At 38.9% G+C, this 23,165-nt stretch overlaps 1 protein-coding gene across 11 annotated transcripts in view; it reads left to right on the top strand.

Annotated features, from left to right (window-relative positions):
* Positions 1 to 23,165, top strand: part of LOC106074422 (uncharacterized) — a 126,257-nt gene that overhangs the window by 96,143 nt on the left and 6,949 nt on the right. For 10 of the 11 annotated variants that reach the window (XM_056025555.1, XM_056025556.1, XM_056025558.1 and 7 more), the window contains 4 exons: positions 16,411 to 16,550; positions 17,580 to 17,734; positions 19,976 to 20,633; positions 21,089 to 21,928. In XM_056025555.1, coding sequence (XP_055881530.1) covers positions 16,411 to 16,550; positions 17,580 to 17,734; positions 19,976 to 20,633; positions 21,089 to 21,928 — 1,793 coding nt within the window. Of the gene's footprint in view, positions 1 to 12,070; positions 12,641 to 16,410; positions 16,551 to 17,579; positions 17,735 to 19,975; positions 20,634 to 21,088; positions 21,929 to 23,165 lie in introns of all 11 variants that reach the window. The other variant, XM_056025559.1, reaches the window with a different exon arrangement.

Genomic DNA, 23,165 nt, shown 5'->3' with positions numbered 1-23,165 from the left:
GTTTGAGTGTTAATTGCTCTACTTTCTCATGCTTACAACTGATTTGATTCTAGTGGTAGGATCCGAGAGTTGAAGTGGGTCTTCTTTTTTTTTTTAAATAATAACTTTTAAAAAATGTAATTAACTACACAATGAATGAAGGAAACAGACTTTGACACGACACACCAATCTAAAGTCAGTCTCACTTCCCCCCCCCACCCCCCGCATTCCACACTCACACAGAGACCAACTGATAGACTCTATAACTTTATTGCTCTTATAGATTTCTCTTGTGTAAGTCCACTGGCGTGTAGAATTGATTTGGTTGAAATCAAACATATCGTAATTTTTCATTTTTTTCTTGTGCTTTGTTTCCACACAGATAGATCCTTTTGCAAGTCTCCTTAAGACTTCTCACCACAAACTTCATCGAAAGCTCAAATTTCTTTATCTACAAGTTAAGATAACATTATGATTGAACGGAGGCTCTCTTTCTTTTTCTCTTTCTCTCTCTCTTTCTTTCTCTCTCTCTCTTTTCCCCTCTCTTTTTCTATCACTTTCTCCTTCTTTCTCTCCTCCTCTCTCTCTCTCTTTCTTTTTTTCCCTCTCTTTCTCTCTCTATCACTTTCTCTCTCTCTCTCACTTTCTTTCTTTCTCCCTCTCTTTCTCTCCTTTCTCCCTTTCTCTCCCTCTCTCTCTCTCTCGCTCACTTTCTCTCTTTCTCTCTTTTTTTCTCTTTCTTTCTCTGGCTGTGTTCGTGAGTGTTTTGTAAAGACGTTAACAGAACGTAAGCTATAGCTGTACCACCCACACACACACACACACACACACACGCGCGCGCACACACACACACACACACACACACACGCGCGCGCGCGCGCGCACTCCAATTAGAATTGTGTGTTTTAGTTCAAGTGGAAGATCTCTAGAATAAAAACAAATTAACGATGTGAGAAAAAACAAAACACAAACCTTGTTCTCGAGTTGCCAGTTCATCTAAAGATCAAAACATTGATTCTAGACATCTTCCTTTCTTTATTGCTGACAAAAGCATTCTCCTCCCCCTCCCCCCAATCTCGTGATTTTCAGCGCGTGAATTTCCACCAGGCCATACTTTCACGCGAGTCACGCTTCCATCCTAAAGGTCTCTAACACTAGTTTCCCGTGTTCCTGCTACAGGCGTCGGTCATCGATCTAAACCCAGAACTTGCTCTCAAAACTACACAGATCTACTCACTCCTTTCACCATACATTTCTCGCCCCCACCCGCCCCTCATTTTTCCCCTGCCCTTTTCGTTTGATGACATCACTATTTTGTACTCCCGTGTCTGAGAAACCAATGACGCGTTTTACATTTCGATCTAACAACCCATTCACCCAGAAAATCTTTACCAACTGATAGGCTATATTCGCTTGTCATTTATCTCAACGTTAGAATAATGGGACAGCTTTGGAGATAATTTTATTAATCCGAACGAATGGGAAATATAGCGTTGAACACCTCACGTTCGTGTTTCTCTTGTTACCATCACCTTTCTAATGATAGACTCAAGTAGACTATATTACTGTTATGGAGTGTGTGTGTGTTTCTATGGTGACAGCGGGAAGAGGTTAGCGATTGGTTGCGGATGACGAAAGATAAACGGCATTGTTGTCAGAGGTCTTAGATAGGGAAGACGACTCCAGAACGCCAGACTAAATAGTAAAAAGACGTGTTATTGTAGTGAGTTAGTTTTTGTTCAGAATACCAGTTTATAATATTAACAAAGTCTAGATTTATTGCATTTCATCTCAAGTTGAAATTTGTTAATATTGTAATAAATATTATATTTAGTTTTGTTTACAAAGAAGTTTTTTGAGCTATTTTCAAGTTTGACAAGTTAAGACATAATACGCCTACAACGGTTTAGTTGTCTACCAGCAGTGTAGTGCCACAAGCCAAAGACCGTCCACAACACTTATATACATCACATAATTAAGCCTATTTCCTGTACTAGTAATGACAGTGCATACATTAATAACCTATTTCTTTTAGTAAGTAGGGACTGCCATTTTTAAAGAGACTTTGATTCTTTCACTTTATGATGGGTCATGTGAGATATGTGGCCGAGGAGTTCGAATCACGATTGTGGTTATATTTGCTAGCAAACACAGCACAGAAAACCAGACACTCCTTCCTCCCATAGGTCCTTAGAGGAGATTGGACTGGGCAGTCTATTGCATGAAAGATGCGCTTTATAAGAGCAATTGGAAAAAAAAAAATTAATACCCACCCTGTGTCAATGAACGTTGAATGGTGTAATACTGAGTTCTTGCTTCCTGAAGTACTCTAGACACGTGACAAGACAAACACTATACGACTGACTCAAGTCCGTTCAGCAGACAACATGAAGTTTATTTTACTATAATAATAACAATAATAATACACAGCACTCCTTGTTAGTGCTACAAGTCAAGAAATAATAACAATCCTATCCACATAACAGCGGTATCAAAAGTATCCAATATATGTCAGTTACTAATCAATCACGTCCGCATCTCAGCGGGTAACACTGTGCAGAAATATAGATCAACTAATACATGTCTCAAATGACCACTGGCAACAACTGCCCACAAGTTACTTTCTAACTGAAATTACTACAGACTTTTCTAAGTCGCTACTGTCCATCCCGGACTAAAATATTACTTGACCACTCGGTCCAAAGCATAACACTTGACTTCTAACTTGACTTCACTTGTCTGCTTGACTTGACTGACTGACCTCTAAGTCTAACTTTATTCATTCTACTTCCTGTTTTCTACATCAGGAATTCCACGTGTCTTTTAAACTCTTAACATGACGTGAACTTTAGATCATGCAATGTCAACTAAGACTGTGACAGCCTGCACCCCTCCCTTTTACGAGAATAAAATTGAGTGACGCCACTGCTTACAGGTCTTAATTAATACGTCTTCACTCTTAGCTAATTAGAGGCTTGTTGCTCAATGGTCTAACTACGCCACTTTGCCTAGCCGCGCATTTCGGGTCACTTTTGTTGGTCTCTTTCTGTGTCCAGGACTTTGTCCACTTAGCACCATTAGTGGTCAGTAGTGGACACATGGTGACCTACTTTAGTGCTAGCAACTCAACTCTCTAAGCTTTGATAGCTCCTTGGCTGGTATGGCTCGTCCATAGGCGTAGTGTTAGCGAGGCTCATATTTTTTTTTTCTGGAAACTTTCACTCTCACTATACTTTTGAGGTTGTTGATGCTGTCACAAAGTTTCAAGTCTGCGTGTTAAAAAACTTTGTCATTCTAAGTGTTCGTCCTCTTCGAGCTAGGTTTCATTTATTTGTATTTTTGGAATTTGCTTTATGCACCCATCGAGAATCAATCTGCATCTGTGTTTGTTGACGGTTATTGACTTGTAGCACCAAACTGCTGGTAAACAACTAAACCGTTAGGTGAACTTGTAAAACTTGAAATAACTTCTTTGTAAACAAAAACTATGTGCATACTATCTATCACTATAGGCCTATTCGACTTAAGATGAAATAAATGTAGTAGACTAGTAATACTAAAGAATGGTACCGGTATTTTGAATAAAATCTAACTCACTACAAAAGCACGTCTTTGTAGTCTGAGATACTGGACTCGTCTGGCGTACTTGACACAGCTTACGACAGCGACTCTTATTTTGCAGCATTCTACGAGACATTAAATTGATGCTCCCTCTCCACAAACCAACAATAAACACTCCCTTTTAGTTTCTATATAATCTAGGAAAAACACACACACTCCATATTTACGTATCATACGGACCAGTACATCTAGTCGTCTGCTATTTCTAGACAAATTAATCGTTTTTGTTTTGGTATGAATATGATCTAGCCAACATAAAGTGCGCCAGGATAAATAAAGAAACATATTTTAACCTTGACCTTCATACTCGCTTTAGCAGACGTCTCTTGGCATCCTACCCAGTACAAATTTGATGTCTAGTTTTTCTTCTCCCCCACCCCCTCCCTTTTTTTTTTCCTCTCACACACAAGAGACCCTCTATGCCCCCCTGCACTTACTAAATTAGATGTAAGAATCTTATCTATGTGTGTGTAGATAAAGCTAATACGGTCCAGGGCTAGTGCAATGGTTGTAAGTTGAAGTCGAGGTACTTTTTATTTTTTTTACTTGCTAATGTTGTAATATCGTTAGTTCATCAAATGTTGCGTTGTAAGAAATACACATTTTTATTTAAGCCAGTAGAGAGGCCCAAGCTGTTTAGAACTATTTCATTGCCTTCAGTTGTTGATTTATGCATAGATCTCTCCATTTATGTATCAAGTTTAACACGTGTACCGGAAGCTCAAAATTGGAACCAGTGAAATCTGCCCATGTGGAGTATCACCAGAGAATGCAGACCACGTCCTCCAAAACTGCTCTCTCTACCAAGAGGCCCGTATAAGACATTGGCCCCCAAATCACCCCAAATAGAAAGGAAACTATATGGAGAGCTCCCTGATTTGGAAACCACTGCGCAGTTCATCTCATGCATTGGTCTACTCATCTGAACACTCCAACATAACAATGAGAACGAAGAAGATGAAAATGTATCAAGTTTGAGAATGACTTAGATAGACTCCTAGCGCGTGCTAGTAGGGTCTAACCAACACGAGAAACTGAGCTCGTGTAACGGAAGTGGGTGTCACTTTATACAAGGCATTACGTTATGTTCAGAATCGAGGCTGATTTTTTTTTCTTTTTACACCAAGCAGACACGGATGCACACACGCGTCAGCGCGCCTGCAACGATCCTGATTAGATAAGTATGTAGACTATATATCAAGTAATCTAAATCTATCACTGGTGGCATGGACTGGTCATAGGTTGGCGCCCCTCCTCCCATTTTATTCATCTAGAAAGTACACAATGAAAGTATCTCACGTTCCCTACTCTTCAGTCTTTATTCTGTGCAGTGAAGAAAGAAATAAAATGCAGACAGCAGAGGCAGAGTTGTTTTAATGATTGATTTGGGGGGAAGAGAGAAAAAGATATGAGATAATAGACGCAACCGCAGCAACCGAAAGGTGGCATTAATTGGACCAAAGTGGAAGAGTTTCCAGAAGTACCACATCGGGGTGGTAGCACTGTTTCATGAGGTGGTAGCTCTGTTTCATGAGAAGGTAGCACTGTCTCATGAGGAGGTAGCACTGTTTCATGAGGTGGTAGCTATGTTTCATGAGAAGGTAGCACTGTCTCGCTAGAAGGTAGTACTTTTTTCAAGAGAAGGTAGCACTGTTTCATGAGAAGGTAGCACTGTTTCCCGAGAAGGTAGCACTGTTTCCCGAGAACGTAGCACTGTTTCATGTGAATGTAGCACTGTTTCACGAGAAGGTAGCACTGTTTCATGTGAATGTAGCACTGTTTCCCGAGAAGGTAGCACTGTTTCCCGAGAAGGTAGCACTGTTTCATGAGAAGGTAGCACTGTTGGGTCTTTTTACTTTGTGCTATTTTGATATCGTCCAAGGTGTTCGTGATCTTGGCACTAGATTGTTCACTTCTCTGACTAGATTGTTCACTTCTCTGACTAGATTGTTCTGTGACTAGATTGTTCACTTCTCTGACTAGATTGTTCACTTCTCTGACTAGATTGTTCTGTGACTAGATTGTTCACTTCTCTGACTAGATTGTTCACTTCTCTGACTAGATTGTTCACTTCTCTGACTAGATTGTTCTGTGACTAGATTGTTCACTTCTCGGCACTAGATCGTTCACTTCTCTGATAAATGTATTTGTGTGGTGTAATATTTATGCATCTTGTTAAGTGCTATGTGATATTAATATATCTGATCAATAAAGTTGTTGTGTAATTGTAATGTATCTTTGTAATGTAATATAAGCATGTATGAGTGTGAAATAGCTATCGTCTCCTAGCTTGGACTTTAAGAACTTGTCAGATTGTGTGTGGCTATGTCCGGGTAAAATATTCAGAATGTCTGGACCAAGCCTTCAATCAATAAATAACCCGATTGGTTAGTTTCCATTTTTTTTCCTTGAGTCATAAAACACAGAAGGCTGATGAGAATTGATCTGGTTCCGCCAGGTCCGAGAAAAACGCCCGGGTGTCTGTGAGTGAGGCAAGGTAGGGGGCGATGAAGGTGTGCCCGTATGTCAATCAATAGAGCATCCCTGGGCTGTTCCATCGGCACGTGGGTACCAGATCGAGATCTCTCCGGTAACTTGTTTTTTTTTTTCTTCCTGCAGTGAAGTGCAGGGTTGAGGAATACACATTTCAACATTTTCAGATTTATGATTTCTTTAGGACTGGAAGGCTTTTAACGAAACAACAAAGCGATGTGTTAGCAAAATGTTTTTATAGGGATCGATATTCAGCTGGCATTTCCATAAGGGCCGGGATATTACTGAATTCACGTCTAGATTTTTTTAGTGATGAAAGTTTAAGCATATTTGCTTACATGATTTTTTTCCCCCAAATAGACCCACTTGCTTGTAGTAGTGTGTCTAGTTTCACTCGCCAGATATTGTAGTATGTATGTGACCTTGTTTAATTTTGTTTACCTCTGGGCCAGTATTTTATTGTTCGCCGATAATATAAACTTTGAGTTTTACTAGTTCCCCCTTTCAGACCGTGTGGTCTATAGGGCAGACGATGTAAAGGTCATCTGTTTCTGTGGCCTACGGTTAACAAGGGTGTCTTGTGTCCAGCACAACGACCAACCGCCCTAACTAATGTCAGGTACCCATTAGAGCTGGGTGGACTCAGAGGCGCCCGAAGATCCCGAAATTAAAATTCCCAGTCTTCACCAGGATTCGAACCCCGGTCCCCGGTTTGGAAGCCAAGCGCTTTACCTCTCTCAGCCACCGCGCCTTTACTAGTAGATCTCTATTCCCACTCCCCCATTGGTCCAAACTTTTCCCCATTGGTCCAAACTTTTCCCCCATTGGTCCAAACTTTTCCCCATTGATAAACATCTGAGCCAACAGTGCGTCATTTCTCGAGGATTCGTCTTACATTATATAACAACTGATTGGATGGATGCCTGGTCATGTGGTAAGCCCTTAAGAATGTGCCTAGATGGCCACTCTCTTTCTGCAGGAGTTTTGAGTTGGCATGCATAATTATCATTTTTGAAGGATAGTTTATAGTGGGGAAATGTTTCTATGTTACCGCCAGCGGATAACGGCTTTGCCTGCATGAGTTGCGGGAAAATATGCAGGTCGCAACTGGGTTTGCATAGTCATGTGAAACACTGCACTCATCCTTAATCTTCCAAATCGAATACATTACCATCACATCTATATGTAGAGTAGAATGTTGTGGCATTTGTTATTTTGTGATGTTAAGTTTATGATGTGTGCGAAGTGTAATGTTTCATCCAATGCATTCAGTGAGTAATTTATATTGAACTAATATCTGCCTATATATTTCTAATGTAGACTTGAATCTGTGTTTCCTTATTTAAATACTAGACATATGTTACCCGCGACCCGCGGGTCTTTATTTGCGCATTACTTTCGATATAGTCACTGATAGTGTTTTGTAACAATTAAACGAAATAATAATGTAATAAGTAAAGCGAATGTGTCAATGTAAAAATGGTGTGAATGAAGCTATCAAATCAAAATAGCTAATAGGCTTAAATCCATTTTTTTTTCAAATTAAAACATTTGCTTGTAGGCCTACATATATTTGATTAAAATTTGAGATGAATAGACTAAATTTTGTATGTTCATGTGTATAAAGTATAAAGTAGATATTGAGGTAGACATAGATCTAAATCTACACTAATCTAGAGTTAGAGGCTTTTATAGAGTTCATTCTGTGATGCGCATGCGTGAACCTTTTTTCATGAATGAATATAGGCCTATCTCAACACGGCTACGCAGCTTTAGCGAACAGCGAACGAATGTATTAAAAATGCTTTAGAAAAACAAATTTGAATGTTCATTTGATTAAAATATGAAATGAATGGACAATAATTATTATGTTTTTGTGTTAAAGCATAAAACTATCTTTTCGAAAAGAAGTTTTATCATCTTAGTGTTGAATTAGAGTTTTAGATCTAGGGATGGGATTATAAAGTAACAATTAAACGAAATAATTTTTAGTACGCGATTCATGAATGAATATAGATCTAGGCCTTTAACTCGGCTTCGCAGCTTTCGTAAACGAATGTAGCTTTAGAAAACCAAATTTGAATGTTTATTTGATAAAAATATGAAATGAATGGACTTTAATTAATATGTTTATGTGTTAAAGTATAAAACTATCTGTGCGAAGAGAAGTTTTATCATCTTAGAGTTGAATTAGAGTTTTAGATCTAGGGATGGGATTATAAAGTAAACAATTAAACGAATTAATATTTAGTACGCGATTCATTTCGGTATTGTCTAATGAAAGAATGTTCGTCAGGAAATCTGTAGTCAAAGATATAAGGAACTAATTTATGTAAAAAATGCTTTTGAAACACAAAATTGAAGGTTAATTTTATTATATAATGAAATCGAGGGATCTTCTTTTGTATTTTCATGTGTCAAAGTAAAAAACTATCTGCGCAAAGTGTATTTCTTAAAATTAGATCTAGGTGTAAATCCTTTCTATCTTTTCTCATGTCAACATTGTAGACATGGCCTAGATCCATAAAATACTATAGCTGTAATAGAGTCGGACAACATTATTTTTTTTTTTTAGGGTCTTACGTTTGTTTTAGGGCTACAATACATACACTAAGGTCTAAGTTGGTACCCAAGAAACATTCCTGCCAAGTTTTATCAAGATTGGTCAAGCGGTTTTGATGTCTATAAGTAACATACATACATACACCACACATTCTACTTTATAATATAGATATTGTATCAGGTCCTGTAACTCAAAACAATAACCTTAAACCTGTTCATTGTTTTGATGTGTGTTTGTTTTTAAAGTAATCTCCCTTTATTTGACTTTGCCCTAGTCACTGCACCTTCCCCACCACAAGTGTAAGTAGTTTCTATTTTAAGTGAAGATCCGTGAGAAGTACTTGACTGCATCGACACCTACATGTCACAGTTGCATCGACGCTCGGCCCCGCCCACTGACACAAGTGCGCGTGGAACATGCCCCCCGTTTCCCGCTGGCCCCATGCACTCCGAGTGTGTGCATCTGTTTTGTCTAGTCTGGGTGTAGGCGCTTTAATGGGTGCATTCTAGGAGTAAGTAGGTCAACGGGTTCCCACGAACCCCAACACCAAATGTCATTCACTAGTCGCTGGCTTTGGTCTTTTTTTTCTTCTACATGTTCATGGGAAGGGACAGAGAAGGGGCCGGGTATTTGTATGAATGGGAGACCACCGCGTGAAAAAACGTGGCTCAGATGTTTGAAACAACCATTTAAAAAAAAAATAATCTAGAAAGACTAAAAGCCACTGACAAAAATTTCCCAAGTGTTTGTTTATGTAAACATTTCACGTGACTACAACTGTTTGGCAGTTAGGCGGGACACTAGAGCTTCGTTGCGGTACGTATTCCAAAAGAGTCATTTCCCTTGTTCTAGGACAGCGGTTCTCAACCTTTTATGCTTGGCGACCCCTTTTTACAATCCCCCACTCTGCCGCGATCCCCCCCCCCCCCCCGCAAATTCACACAGCAGTAGAAGAATAGACAAAAACAATCCATTTTTTCGATGGTCTTTGGCGACCCCTGGCAAATCGTCGATCGACGCACAAGGGGGTCGCGACCCACAGGTTAAGAACCCCTGTTCTAGGACGTAACAGAGCCTAACATTTCCCAATACAGCAGAAGTACAGAGATTCACATTGGTAGACTTCACACATTTCTACTCGTCCCATAGTGAATTGCTATCCAGCCCCTCTGAAACGCTTCCCACATTTTATAACGAAGGAGGCGCGGAGGTTCGATTCTATTGGGCTAGAATGATCACAGAGGCGACGTGACGCACACGTGATATGTCAAGGTAGGCTAAATGACCCGGGGGGGGGGGGGAGATAGTCCATCACTATCAAGTTCGTTCACATTTTTTATTTTTATTTCTACAGTGCGTGTCCATGTTTAGCCGGGAAAAGTTCTCAAACGGGTTTTTTTTTTTTTTTTTTTTAAATTATTATGAACTTTCTTGTTTGGCAGTTTTTATATGACGTCACGTGACATCGAAACGACCAAACTACGAAACAAGGTCAAGGACGTATCTATTAGGACATAACATTCTTCCATTTCTTATTCCGTATGCCAGGACAAAGTCGTACAAGTTCTCCTTCTTCTTCCCTAGTGCCGTTGAAGCAAGTCACGTGTTGGCTGAACGAAAAACTTTAGCAAGAGTTTATAATCAACATGCACGGCTAGACTTAGTAGCGTGTTTAGTGGCGCCCTGGTCCACCTTGCATATAACTGCATGTTTAGTGGCGCCCTGGCCAACCTTGCATATAACCGCATGTTCAGTGGCGCCCTGGTCCACCTTGCATATAACCACATGTTTAGTGGCGCCCTGGTCCACCTTGCATAAAACCGCATGTTTAGTGGCGCCCTGGTCCACCTTGCATATAACCGCATGTTTGGTGGCGCCCTAGTCCACCTTGCTTATAACCGCCCACAATTACTTTACGTGCCTTAAAAAAAACAAAAAAAAAACATACAAATACAGATACACGCATGCTCAAACATAAAGTCATAGACCAATATTGAAATTAAAAAGTTTAGTTTATTTTCAATCACATAGCCCTAATACAGTACTTTCGCCATAGTCCGATTCTAAAACAAGATACAAAACAAGAGGAACAACTGCAATTTGAGTTCACCCCTCGTTTGCCATTATTTGTCAGTTGTTAAAAACAATTTGACTCGCGGGGGGACCTCGGAGTGGACATTAACAGCTTTGACATTTCCCCGTGCTGTGATGGCCGGGTCACACTCCAGTCAAACACAGAGCAGGATTGTTAGTGTGGAGCAATGCCTCTGGTGTCAGTGTGTGGATGAATGCCACAGTGTGTATGTGTGTGTGTGAATGAATGCCACAGTGTGTGTGTGTGTGTGAATGAATGCCACAGTGTGTGCGTGTGTGTGTGAATGAATGCCACAGTGTGTGCCTGTGTGTGTTTGGGGAGGAAAGAGAAGGAAGCATGCAATAAAACGGGGAGGGGGAGGTTGACTCCAGTAAAGTGAAACATTAAATCGCTGCTTGGTCGTGTGGTATGCGCTCTGGACTGTCGTCTTGGTGTCCCAGCTTGAACCCTTCGGGTCCAGTCTAGGATGTAATGATGTTCAGCTCTGAAGGAATCTCTGAAATATGTACAACAATAGATTCAGTTTCTTTTTGTCTTATAGTGACATACAATTGAACATGTCTCTACATGTCTCTACAAAGCTTTGACCAACTCTGTCTATGACACATTTGAGCCCCGTTATTTCCTCCCACTTTCCATTGAAACCTTGCTCCCAAGTCTCTAACAAAACAACGACGACACGGTCTAAATTGTGCCAAAAACCCGAACAAGACATGAATCAATAAAAAAAAAAATAACCAATTAATTTATTAGTGGTTATTATTTTCTCTTTGTTTATAGGTAGAAAAAGGGATATAAATATTACAAAATTGAGATAACTGTAATTGTGCAGTTCTTTTCCTTACATAGGCATTTGTGTTTTTTTTTTAAGTATTTAAAAAAAATATTTTGCTTGCTCGAATAGAATCCTATTTTCAGTACTCGCCCGTGTGTATGTTTGGGGCTGAGAGCGGGATATAGCTTGTTACTTGCCAAGCGTTCCTATAGGGCAAGTCGTCTGCTCGATCTGCTTAGATCTTTTATTAATTATAACTGGGTGGAAATATTTCAATGTTATTGGCATGCAAGATTTAGCGTTTGTCTGTGTGACTGTTGGTATTGCAGCACTGCACTATATATTACGAGTTTTAAAGTGAGAGGTTAAATAACCTTAACCTCTGACCTTTGGAAATGCTGGAAGTAAATGCACTGAATTTTTGCTGTTGGAATCAGAAGTACCGTTTACTGTGCTTAGTGTTGGATAGGTGTTTTTTTTTTTTTTTTTATTTCAATAATGTACACTTCTAGTATCGTGTTGTACACTGTTTTTTGGTGGATAGGGTTAAAGACATCATTAACTGTTGTAAATAGCTCTGAATAGTTTTAGACACATCAGTTACTGTTAGACGCAGCTCAGGATAGACCAGTAAATGTGTACGTAGCTCTGGATGTTTGTATATTAAACAGTAGCAGTGCCAGTAATACATGTGATAGTAGCAAGTGTATTGTCAAGACCTGGAGGTGGTATTGTGTCCCTTGTTAATGCCTACTTGGTGTGTTGAGACTTCTTGATGTGTTGAGACTTCTTGATGTGTTGAGACTTCTTGAGATGTTAATACTGTTGATACTGAGTCTCAACAAACACGGACAATCACGCCTTTATAGTTTTGTGATTCCATTCATTGGTAAACTGGACATGTGGTACGCACCCGCGTGCAGGATCGTGTGACTCGCCAGGCATGATGACCCCAGTCCACTGAATCGCCTGTCCAGCGAGATGAGCATCTGCGCTCTGTTCCGAGGCGTGGAGCGCGCCTTCTGTGCACGATCGTCTTGGACTGCCGCTTCCCAGGAGACCTGCCCTTTGCGGGACGCCCACGCTCCAGGAATGCAGATCTTTGAGATCACGGGTGAGCTCTTGGGACAGGGGGGCCGGGGAGGAGGCCCAGATCTCTTTATTTCGTCTGGTACTCATCATTTTGTTTTTTGTCATTACATTTTTTTTTTTGAAGCCCTACTTCCTCTCGAGTTCTCTCCTCTTGACCCATGTATTAACATAACATTAGAAATTTAAAAAATTGAATATCATTAATTCCTTTATTGTTCATGAACCCCAAACTTTTTGAACCAAAAAAAAAAAAGTGATTTTTAAAAGTTAAACAACACAATTACAGGAAAAGAGAATGAAAGAATCTCAAACTGTTATTGAAAGCCCTGAAGGTGTTTCTACCAAGATTCTATCAACTCACCGTGTCTGTTTCGTACAAATCTTTTCATTTCACAAAACTTCCCATTCTCGGATCAAGTTGTAACTAGGCACATTTATTCACTGTCGAAGACCATACACGAATGAATAATAAAAAAAATAACCAATTAGCTAATTAATTAGTGGCAACTAGTATTTAATCTTGTTTGATAGCGAAAAGGGTACATCTTTCTTACAGTATTGAGATAAATGGCTGCATGACGTTGTTTTATGTAGAAAAAGGGAGACAAATCTTGGAGTGTTGAGCGCAACAGTTATCTTCCTTATATAAGCATTTTTTAAACAGTATTTTGTTGTATTTTCCTTGTAAATGTTCTAGTTTACTCTAGAAGCTCAGCCCATTAGTAGACAAGTATTTCGTTCTCTCTCTCTCCATTTTTCTCTCTCTCTCTCTTCATTTCTCTCTCTCTCTCTCTCTCTCTCTCTCTCTCTCTACATTTCTCTCTCTCTCCCTATCTTGTCACTTTTTGGTCTACAGTCCACAACGACTTGACAATATTTATTGACCCTATACTAAGCAACTGTCAGCGTCTTCTCTTTTAGTTTAGAGGCGAACTTATTGATTTCTTGGAGACTGCCAAATACTTTAACAAAATGTCAAGTTGTGTGTTGATCAGAGTATACATTTTAAAGCCAGGTTGTGTGTTGATCAGTGAATACAATTTAAAGTCAAGTTGTGTGTTGATCAAAGTATACATTTTAAAGTCAAGTTGTGTGTTGATCAGAGAATACATTTTAAAGTCAAGTTGTGTGTTGATCAGTGAATACATTTTAAAGTCAGGTTGTATGTTGATCAGAGTATACATTTTAAAGTCAAGTTGTGTGTTGATCAGAGTATACATTTTAAAGTCAAGTTGTGTGTTGATCAAAGAATACATTTTAAAGTCAGGTTGTGTGTTGATCAGAGTATACATTTTAAAGTCAAGTTGTGTGTTGATCAGAGTATACATTTTAATGTCAAGTTGTGTGTTGATCAGAGTATACATTTTAATGTCAGGTTGTGTGTTGATCAGAGAATACATTTTAAAGTCAGGTTGTGTGTTGATCAGTGAATACAATTTAAAGACAGGTTGTATGTTGATCAGAGTATACATTTTAAAGTCAAGTTGTGTGTTGATCAAAGAATCCATTTTAAAGTCAGGTATCAAGAAGTTGGATGAGACTGCGATGTGCCGCTGAGTACATTTCATTCCCACAACCCACTCACGTCCCTCACTCTCTGAAAGCTTTTATTTTGTATGTTCAGCATGGAAGGCGTGTTGGCTGAGTGGTAGAGCGCTTGGCTTCCGAACCGAGAGGTTCGAACCTTGGTGATGACTGGGATTGTTAATTTCGGGATCTTTAGGGCACCTCTGAGTACACCCAGTTTTTATGGGTACCTAACGTTAGTCGGGCAAAAGTAAAGGCGGTTGGTCGTTGCTCTGACCACACAACACCCTTGTTAACAGTAGGCCTTAGAAAAAGATGACCCATCTGCACTATAGATGTCCGCCGGGATGCACCAGCGCTCTTACTTCCGCCTCACTCTAGTCTATGACAGCATCAATTTATAACATCAGCCTCACTCTAGTCTATGACAGCATCAATTTATAACATCAGCCTCACTCTAGTCTATGACAGCATCAATTTATAACATCAGCCTCACTCTATGACAGCCTCAATCTATAACATCCGCCTCACTCTGTGTCCTGGATATGACTGATGTGTTAATGAATCTATTACAACATATTCTGTATTGTAAATAAAACCACAGTGTTGAGTCAGCTGTTTGTTGTTGCCTCCCCCGCCCCTCTTTTTGTTTCAGTCGTAGAACGCCTATATGGTTCATCTCGTAGAGCAAACGAGCTGAGAGCCCGGCCATTTTTTGGGTTGGAACGATGTTGCCCTTTCCCATCCTGCCCGAAGAGTTGGGGTGATGGACATTTGTCATTTTCTACTCCTTATATTCTTTTGTATGACACTACCAACGTGTCTCTATGTCACGAGACCATGTGCTGGCTTCCATACCATCACACCTGATCTTGTGTGTCCAAGAAATGTTACGACTGCACCATGGCAACATCATCTCCCACCCTTTTTTCTTAATTTCTCTGGAGAGTTTACACAATTTTCCTCTGTCAAGCTCCATTATAACCTTCGACCTTTGAATATTTTTTTTTTTTTTTTTTTTTATCATTTACACTATTTATTGTAATATGTTCAGAAACTACCAAGAAACATTAATGTTTTTGACAAATGTAAAAGCTTTGTTCAGAAAAAGAAATTGTTCATAGTTCTATATATTAAATCTTTTTTTTTTTTTTTAAAGGAAACCTCAGAATTTGCGCTATTCAGTTTTAGCTTTATCATCATAGGAATCCTTGGGCTTTATGCCTCTTTTCTTTGCCTCTTTTTTGGGCTTTATATGCCTCTTTTATGGGCCATCTTGCCTCTTTTGTGGGCTTTTTTTTTTTTTTTTTTTTTTTTTTTTAATATGTTTTTATTTGTAAGTTATCATAATTCACAAGTATTAAATCATAAACAATTGAAAAGTGATTAACCTAAAAATATAATAACAGTAATAGAAATATTATTTAATATCAAAGACATACTACCTAACCAATGAACCCCCTAAAGACAGAAAAATGATACAGGTATACTCTACTCCAGAACAATCAACACAATATCAGATATCCCTGACCCTCAACACCCTATTTCTGAAAAACTACATGACAATTATACAGGTATATGAAAATCAAACTAGATAATTCTCTACCCTAAAGTCCATTATTTTTCTAAATGTTAATTCCAAGTGATTAGGATCAAACACCTTATTATTATGTAGACATTTGAGCCAGGTAGCCCAAACAAGATTCCTGTATTCGGAAACAATAATCAAGTTAAAGTTATGTATCATTTTATTTTTTAGTTTTGGCAGCTTGTTTAAAATAATAGACAAGTTAACATTTACATAATTGCCACAGTTTGCTTCCAATAGGTCCATTACAGTACTTCTAACTTGAAGGAATAATGGACATTCCAAATACATGTGTTTTTCGTTATCAGCATTTTCAAGGTGGCATATTGAATATTAATGCTTGTCCTATTTCAAGTTTGCAATTCTTGCATTACGCCGTTTAACAAAAATGGATTATTTATGTGTCTGAAGTCATGTTTATTTTTCGCTCATTTCGATCTTGAATATTTTTCGGTGATGTACTCAATGTAACTTTGTTTGATGGTTTGATAAAACTCTCTATCCAAATTTGTTTATGAAACAAATACAAAAAAATGTATCCACGAGTTACCTTAAAAAAAAAGGAACTGAAAATATTAGGCCTGAATCATTTCACTGATTGATCTTAAAGAGTTTTGTTTGTTCATTGGAAATGTTAACAAATCGTCTTTAATAAGATGTTTTTGTGTTTGTTTCAGAGTCTTGCCATGGCGAATCTAGTTCTTCCCCTTGGAAGTTTTGGCGGCGTCTTTCCTCGCGGAGTCGCCAAGACCATAAGTCCTCCCATCGCAAAGAAAGGCCGACCATAGTGCTACTGGACAAGACTGACCCAACGCAAGTAAGTTGAAGGGCTTTAACTTGACCTGGTGCTTTAATTCACCTTTGTTTTGACATCTGAGGAATGGAGTGGTGTCATGGATGTGTCAGTGTGGAATGTTTCTTGGTGTGAAACATATATGTAGCTAGCTATATTAGTACCTAAATATTTCGCACATCGCCACAACTGCACATAGCCACAACTGCACATCGCCACAACTGCACATAGCCACAACTGCACATAGCCACAGCACATAGCCACAACTGCACATAGCCACAACTGCACATCGCCACAACTGCACATAGCCACAACTGCACATCGCCACAACTGCACATAGCCACAACTACACATAGCCACAACTGCACATAGCCACAACTACACACAACACATTGCTACAACTACACAGTGCCACAACTACACATATCACATCGCCACAACTACACATATCACATCGCCACAACTACACATCGCCACAACTGCACATCGCCACAACTGCACATAGCCACAACTGCACATCGCCACAACTGCACATAGCCACAACTACACATAGCCACAACTGCACATAGCCACAACTACACACAACACATTGCTACAACTACACAGTGCCACAACTACACATATCACATCGCCACAACTACACATATCACATCGCCACAACTACACATATCACATCGCCACAACTACACACAACACATCATCACAACTACACATACCGCTACATTTACACACAAAATATATATATATTTTTAAAATTGGTTTTAATGTCTTCAGTGTTGAGATGAAAACAAAAAGGGATTTTACTGACCAGTGTCCTTTCAAACTTTAATTAGTAACACTTGCATAGCCTGATACCGATGGACAGTTAATTTTTACTGGACCATTGAATAATTATCTCTTTGAGAACCTGCTGAAATTGAGACCACTGCGCAGTTAATCTATAGAGAAGTAACTGTAAGGTTGTTATTTAATGAATCCTAGCAGAACTACAGACTATTGATTAGTTATTTATGTATATATTGATAACATTATGTGTGTATTTTTTTTTACTAGACTGGAGGTGAACTGAACAATGACCTGAGGTCATCTTTAAATGGCCAGTCCACTGCCAGGTCCTTGCCAGATGTGGTGGAGAAAGCACAAGGCATTCCTCGGTTCAACACTAACGGGGTGCCTCCTCCCAAGCCTCCTCGTTTGTTTTTGTTCAGGTTAGTAGACTGACATGACAGACTGACATGATACTTTGACATGACAGACTGACATGATACATTGACATTACAGACTAACATGATACACTGACTTGACAGACATGATACTTTGACATGACAGACTGACATGATACCCTGATATGATACATTGACATTACAGACTAACATGATACACTGACTTGACAGACTGACATGATACTTTGACATGACACACTGACATGATACATTGACATTACAGACTAACATGATACACTGACTTGACAGACTGACATGATACTTTGACATGACAGACTGACATGATACCCTGACATGATACATTGACATTACAGACTAACATGATACACTGATTTGACAGACTGACATGATACTTTGACATGACAGACTGACATGATACCCTGACATGATACATTGACATTACAGACTAACATGATACACTGACTTGACAGACTGACATGATACTTTGACAGACTGACATGATACCCTGACATGATACTTTGACATGACACACTGACATGATACATTGACATTACAGACTAACATGATACACTGATATGACAGACTGACATGATACTTTGACATGACAGACTGACATGATACCCTGACATGATACATTGACATTACAGACTAACATGATACACTGACTTGACAGACTGACATGATACTTTGACATGACAGACTGACATGATACCCTGACATGATACATTGACATTACAGACTAACATGATACACTGACTTGACAGACTGACATGCTACTTTGACATGATACTTTGACATGACAGACTGACATAATACACTGACATGATACCCTGACATGACACACTGACATGATACAGTGACTTGACATATTGATATGATACACTGACATGATAAACTGACTTGAAAGACTGACATGATACCCTGACACAAACAAACCCATTGACCAAGAGATATATCAAGCCCACTACAAAAATAATTAATAAAGTAATATACTGACATTTTTTTTTACATATGATTGTCAGAAACATTACAAATGAATAAATAATAGAATTGACTTTCTTAAGTCAGTCATCTTAGTGCACTATAGAAAACAATCATTGTGCTCACCTTTAGTCAAATGGTTAACAAGGGTGTAATGTGGCCAGCACAATGACGAATCACTGTTACATTTCCTCAGCTAATGTCAGAGCTGGGTGGACTCAGAGGCACCCAAAGATCCCAAAATTAAAGATCCCAGTGTTCAGCAGTAATGAAACCTGCTACTCTGGTTTGGAAGCCAAGCACTTTACTGCTCAGCCACCGCGCCTCCTGAATAAAAATTACGTAGAGAAAAAGAAAAATTATTTGAAGAAAAATCTCAATGTTTTATTTAAATAGCTATTAAATTTTAAGTATCTGTTATATTTATTGTACAAAATGAGCGTAGGTTTAGTTTCCTTGCATATAAATATTCTCTTCCCTTAAATTTCTCCCACACCACTTCAGTTGATTAGACAGACACTTGTGGCCACTCACCTGCATGAAGCTTGCCATGTTGAATTTAAAATCTACGATAATAAAAACAGAGGATGTAAAGGCCATCTGTATCTATGGCCGACTGCTAATAAGGGTGTTATGTGGCCAGCATGTTGACTAACTACCTTCACTTTCACCGACTAATGTCAGGTTGGCACCCTAAAAATCCTACCAAAAAATATCCCAACTCTTCACTAAGGTTTGAACCTGAGACTCCCCAGTTAGAAAGCCAAGTTTTTTTCCTATCAACCACCACACCCCAGTTTAGTTAGTAGTTTCCTAATATTCATTTTCTTATTTATTAAATGGCTAAAATTTTATCTTATAAAATACAGATGTTATTTTAAAAAAGAAGTCTACGCGTCATGTATAATTGTTAGTTATTATTATTATTAGTGACTTCTGGCATTTCATAAGATTAGAAAAGCTTCTTATCTTATCTTATATGATACAGATGTTACTTCAAAAAAGAAGATGATTACCTGCTATTACAACATATGCTAAATGCGTCATGCATTTAGTCATGCATATTAACCAATGACCTAAACTCTGCCAAGTCACTGGTTTTCCTGGCTAGATCAGCTTGCCATGATGAGTTTGTTTTAAAACTATTTTACATAAAAAAATTAAAACAAAACAATAAAAAAAGCAATAACTTCTGCTAGGAGAGAGTTCATTCAGTGTAGACTCAATGATTGTTAAAATGTTCGTAGTAGAGACTTTTCATTGTTGTACATTTTTGTTTTCCAGGACACCATCAACAGCAACTAAACATTCCACAGACACAGAGAATGAGGGTGACCCAACCTACATGAACTGCAAGCAGGTCACTGACCTCCGACCTGACCAGTTCACATCCTCCCTGGACTCGACTCAGTCGGATCCACTCATCATGGCCAGCAGTTACATCAAGACTCTCAAAATGTCTGACAACAACAACTCTACGGGCCAGGTGTCCAAGAATGAGGTGGGGCCCCCCATGAGTGCCCCCGTCAGCTCAGTGTCTTTCAACTTACCGCCAGAGTCATCCCCAAATCTTTCCAACACCAGTATTCCTCAAGGTCATTACAACTCGGTCCGGAAGCCAAAAATAAAAACTCCCGAGATGAAAAGAAATGGCCGACCAAGAAGGAAATCCAGTGATAAAGGGGAAGTCACCAGGCAGAAGCTGATCATGAACAGTATTGCAGAGCTGATGAGACAGAGACTCGACCCATTCCCTTTGATAGACCAATTGAAAAAGGCAGGTGTGTTGAACAATATGGATGTTCAATTTTTTCTTGGCCACCATGATCGCAAGTCTGTATGTGAGAGTTTGGTGGCCTTGATAGGGGACAGCACTCCAGATGTTCTTCCTATTTTCTGTGATGTCATGGCTCAAACTGGCAACTGTACTGAAATTTTGGAGGCAAGTTGTTAAATAATTTTTATTTTTTTTATTTTGTAAATATTATCAAAGAAAAAAGCGAAATCTGACCAGTTATTAAATTTTTTCTTTAGTAAAAAGAGAAATGGTATAAGCTTATTCATATCAATAAAATTTAGTGTTTTTTTTTACAACCATTACATGTAATTATTTTTTCTTCTCTGAATTGAAGCTCGCAGCACTATTTTCTATCTTACAATTCGGAATAAATACTTTTAAATTTGCTGTCATCGAAATCTGTTTGGTGATTTTTTAATATAATAATGATAATTTAATTTGCTGTTAATTTTTTATTACACATAATGCTTAGTTGGTAATTTAAAAAAAAATAAAAAATGCCTCAGGGAAAAAGCATTACGTCAGCTTTTTTACTGTTTTTATTTAAGACTGAAAGACAATGGCAATGTACAATTCTGAAACTAAATTGTTTTCTACAGATCCTCCAGCTGATGAGAGAGATGGACAGAGTTATCCACGACGTACCGCACAATGTTTACAATGAGATTCCAGTTCTGGCAGACGAGAAAAACATCAACTATGACATCGGTTACCTGGCAACAGACCACACCCTCAAACCTCTCGTGGAGCTGGAGAGAGTCAGGGCCAGCAGCGACAAACGCCTGAGCAAAGCCTCCTCCAGGAACTCGGCCTACTCTCTGCTAGAAGGTGGCCCTGATACCGACTGGAAAAATGGTGAGGGGCCACTATTTCCTGGGCTCATAATGATGAGCTTGTGCGTCACTGGGCATAATTTGTCAGGGCAGAGGGCAGAGGCACTGGCCAACATCATCAGGAACCATAACTGTGTTTGTGAATTACGTATTGGTAAAACTCAACTGTGTGGAGAGGACATTAAAGTGATAGCAAAAGCTTTAGAGGACAACAGGACTATTCACTCTTTAGACCTGCGGCTAAACAATATGGACATCGTTGGGGCACAGGCTATTGCAGAGCTGCTTCAGAAATCTAAATCTTTACGTGTTTTAAACCTTTCATCTACTAGTATGGACTACACTAGTATCAGAACAGTCTGTTCAGCTATCTCTGGCAACAAGTCTCTGACAGAGCTGGACCTGAGCTTTCTGGACATTAGTGACGAGTGCTGCCAGTGTTTGCAGGACATGTTGAGAGTGAACACCACTCTCCAGAACATTCGTCTCCGCAGCAACAACTTGACCTGGTCTGGATGTGACATCATAGCGGAGGGATTGTCCCGTAATCTTAGCCTTACTGTTTTGGATATGAGCAGAAACAATATTGGGGACGAAGGCGTTCGGGTAACTATGATTCATCTATAAATAAATAAATATATTAATTTTATTGATTCCTCTTTGTACTTATATAAGTATATTTTGTGAGCCGACCATATATTTTTTTAAAATTAAAAGATTGAATTTATTTTGTGTATAAAAAATTCCAGTGTATTAAGCCTTGAGCTTAGTAATGACAAGTCTTAATAACATCATCTTCCAAGACACAAAGACATACCGGCCCCCACTTTGTGAGTACTGTGACTCTTGCCTCGCCATCGAACATATCCTCGTTGATTGCCCCAGATACCAGGATGTCAGGGAGAAATATTTTAGAGCCACTAACTTAAAAAAAACTATTCGACAATGTCGACCCTGGGAAGGTACTGGGCTTTATCCGGGAAGTGGGGTATTTATGAATTTGTGAACATGTACTATTTACATTAGATTTTTACCAAATTATTAAATTTTTACTACCTTTACTATTTTAACTGTGAATAGACCTTGATTTTAATGATTTAAGTGTATAGAATTTAGCCCTTGTTATGTAGAGAGAGAGAGTAGTCCTTAAGGGAATGCAGGCACGACATGGCCTAAATTGTGCCGATGTTCCCAAAACCAAACCAAACAAAGACATACCATCATCTTAGTTAATACCATTTCTTTGTTGTAACAAATCAGCATTATTCAGGCTTTATTTTCATTCCTAGGCCACATTGAAAGAATTCCTACTTCATCTAAATAGAATAGGATTGAATTACATTCACTTTTCTCTAGTTCAGTTAAAAAATGTTCCCATTAGCTGCGATAATCTGTGTAATGTCTAAATAGTAAGACAGGTAGGGGTTGGGTTTAATTGGGTATTTCCTTAGTGACGCCACAGTACATTTAAATGTTAGACTGAAAATAGGCTAGAGACGAATAACAGACGAAAGAGGAAGTGACTGCTTGTAGTGAATCTTGATGGCTGCCTGGTCGTGCGATTTGCGTGCTGGGCTGTCGTTTGGATTTATTGATGGTCCCGTGTTCAAACCCTGCCCGCTCCCATCCCCCGTCGTCCTGCGGGAGGTTTGGACTAGGAAGTAAATTATCTTCAACTCTGAAGGAACATCCGAAACATGTAAAACATTTTACAACATTTTGACAATATCGACTGTGCCTTTATTTCTGTAATAAAGCTTTGTATTGAAAAGGCTAGATTATCTTATTCATTTGGTCTGTGGATGTGTTGTAGAGAATATCTCATGATTGTAATGAACACCAT

Source organism: Biomphalaria glabrata, chromosome 4, assembly GCF_947242115.1.
Source record: "Biomphalaria glabrata chromosome 4, xgBioGlab47.1, whole genome shotgun sequence".
Lineage (NCBI taxonomy): Eukaryota > Metazoa > Mollusca > Gastropoda > Planorbidae > Biomphalaria > Biomphalaria glabrata.
The sequence above is the reverse complement of the archived record's forward strand: the minus strand, read 5'-3'. Positions and strand labels throughout refer to the sequence as shown.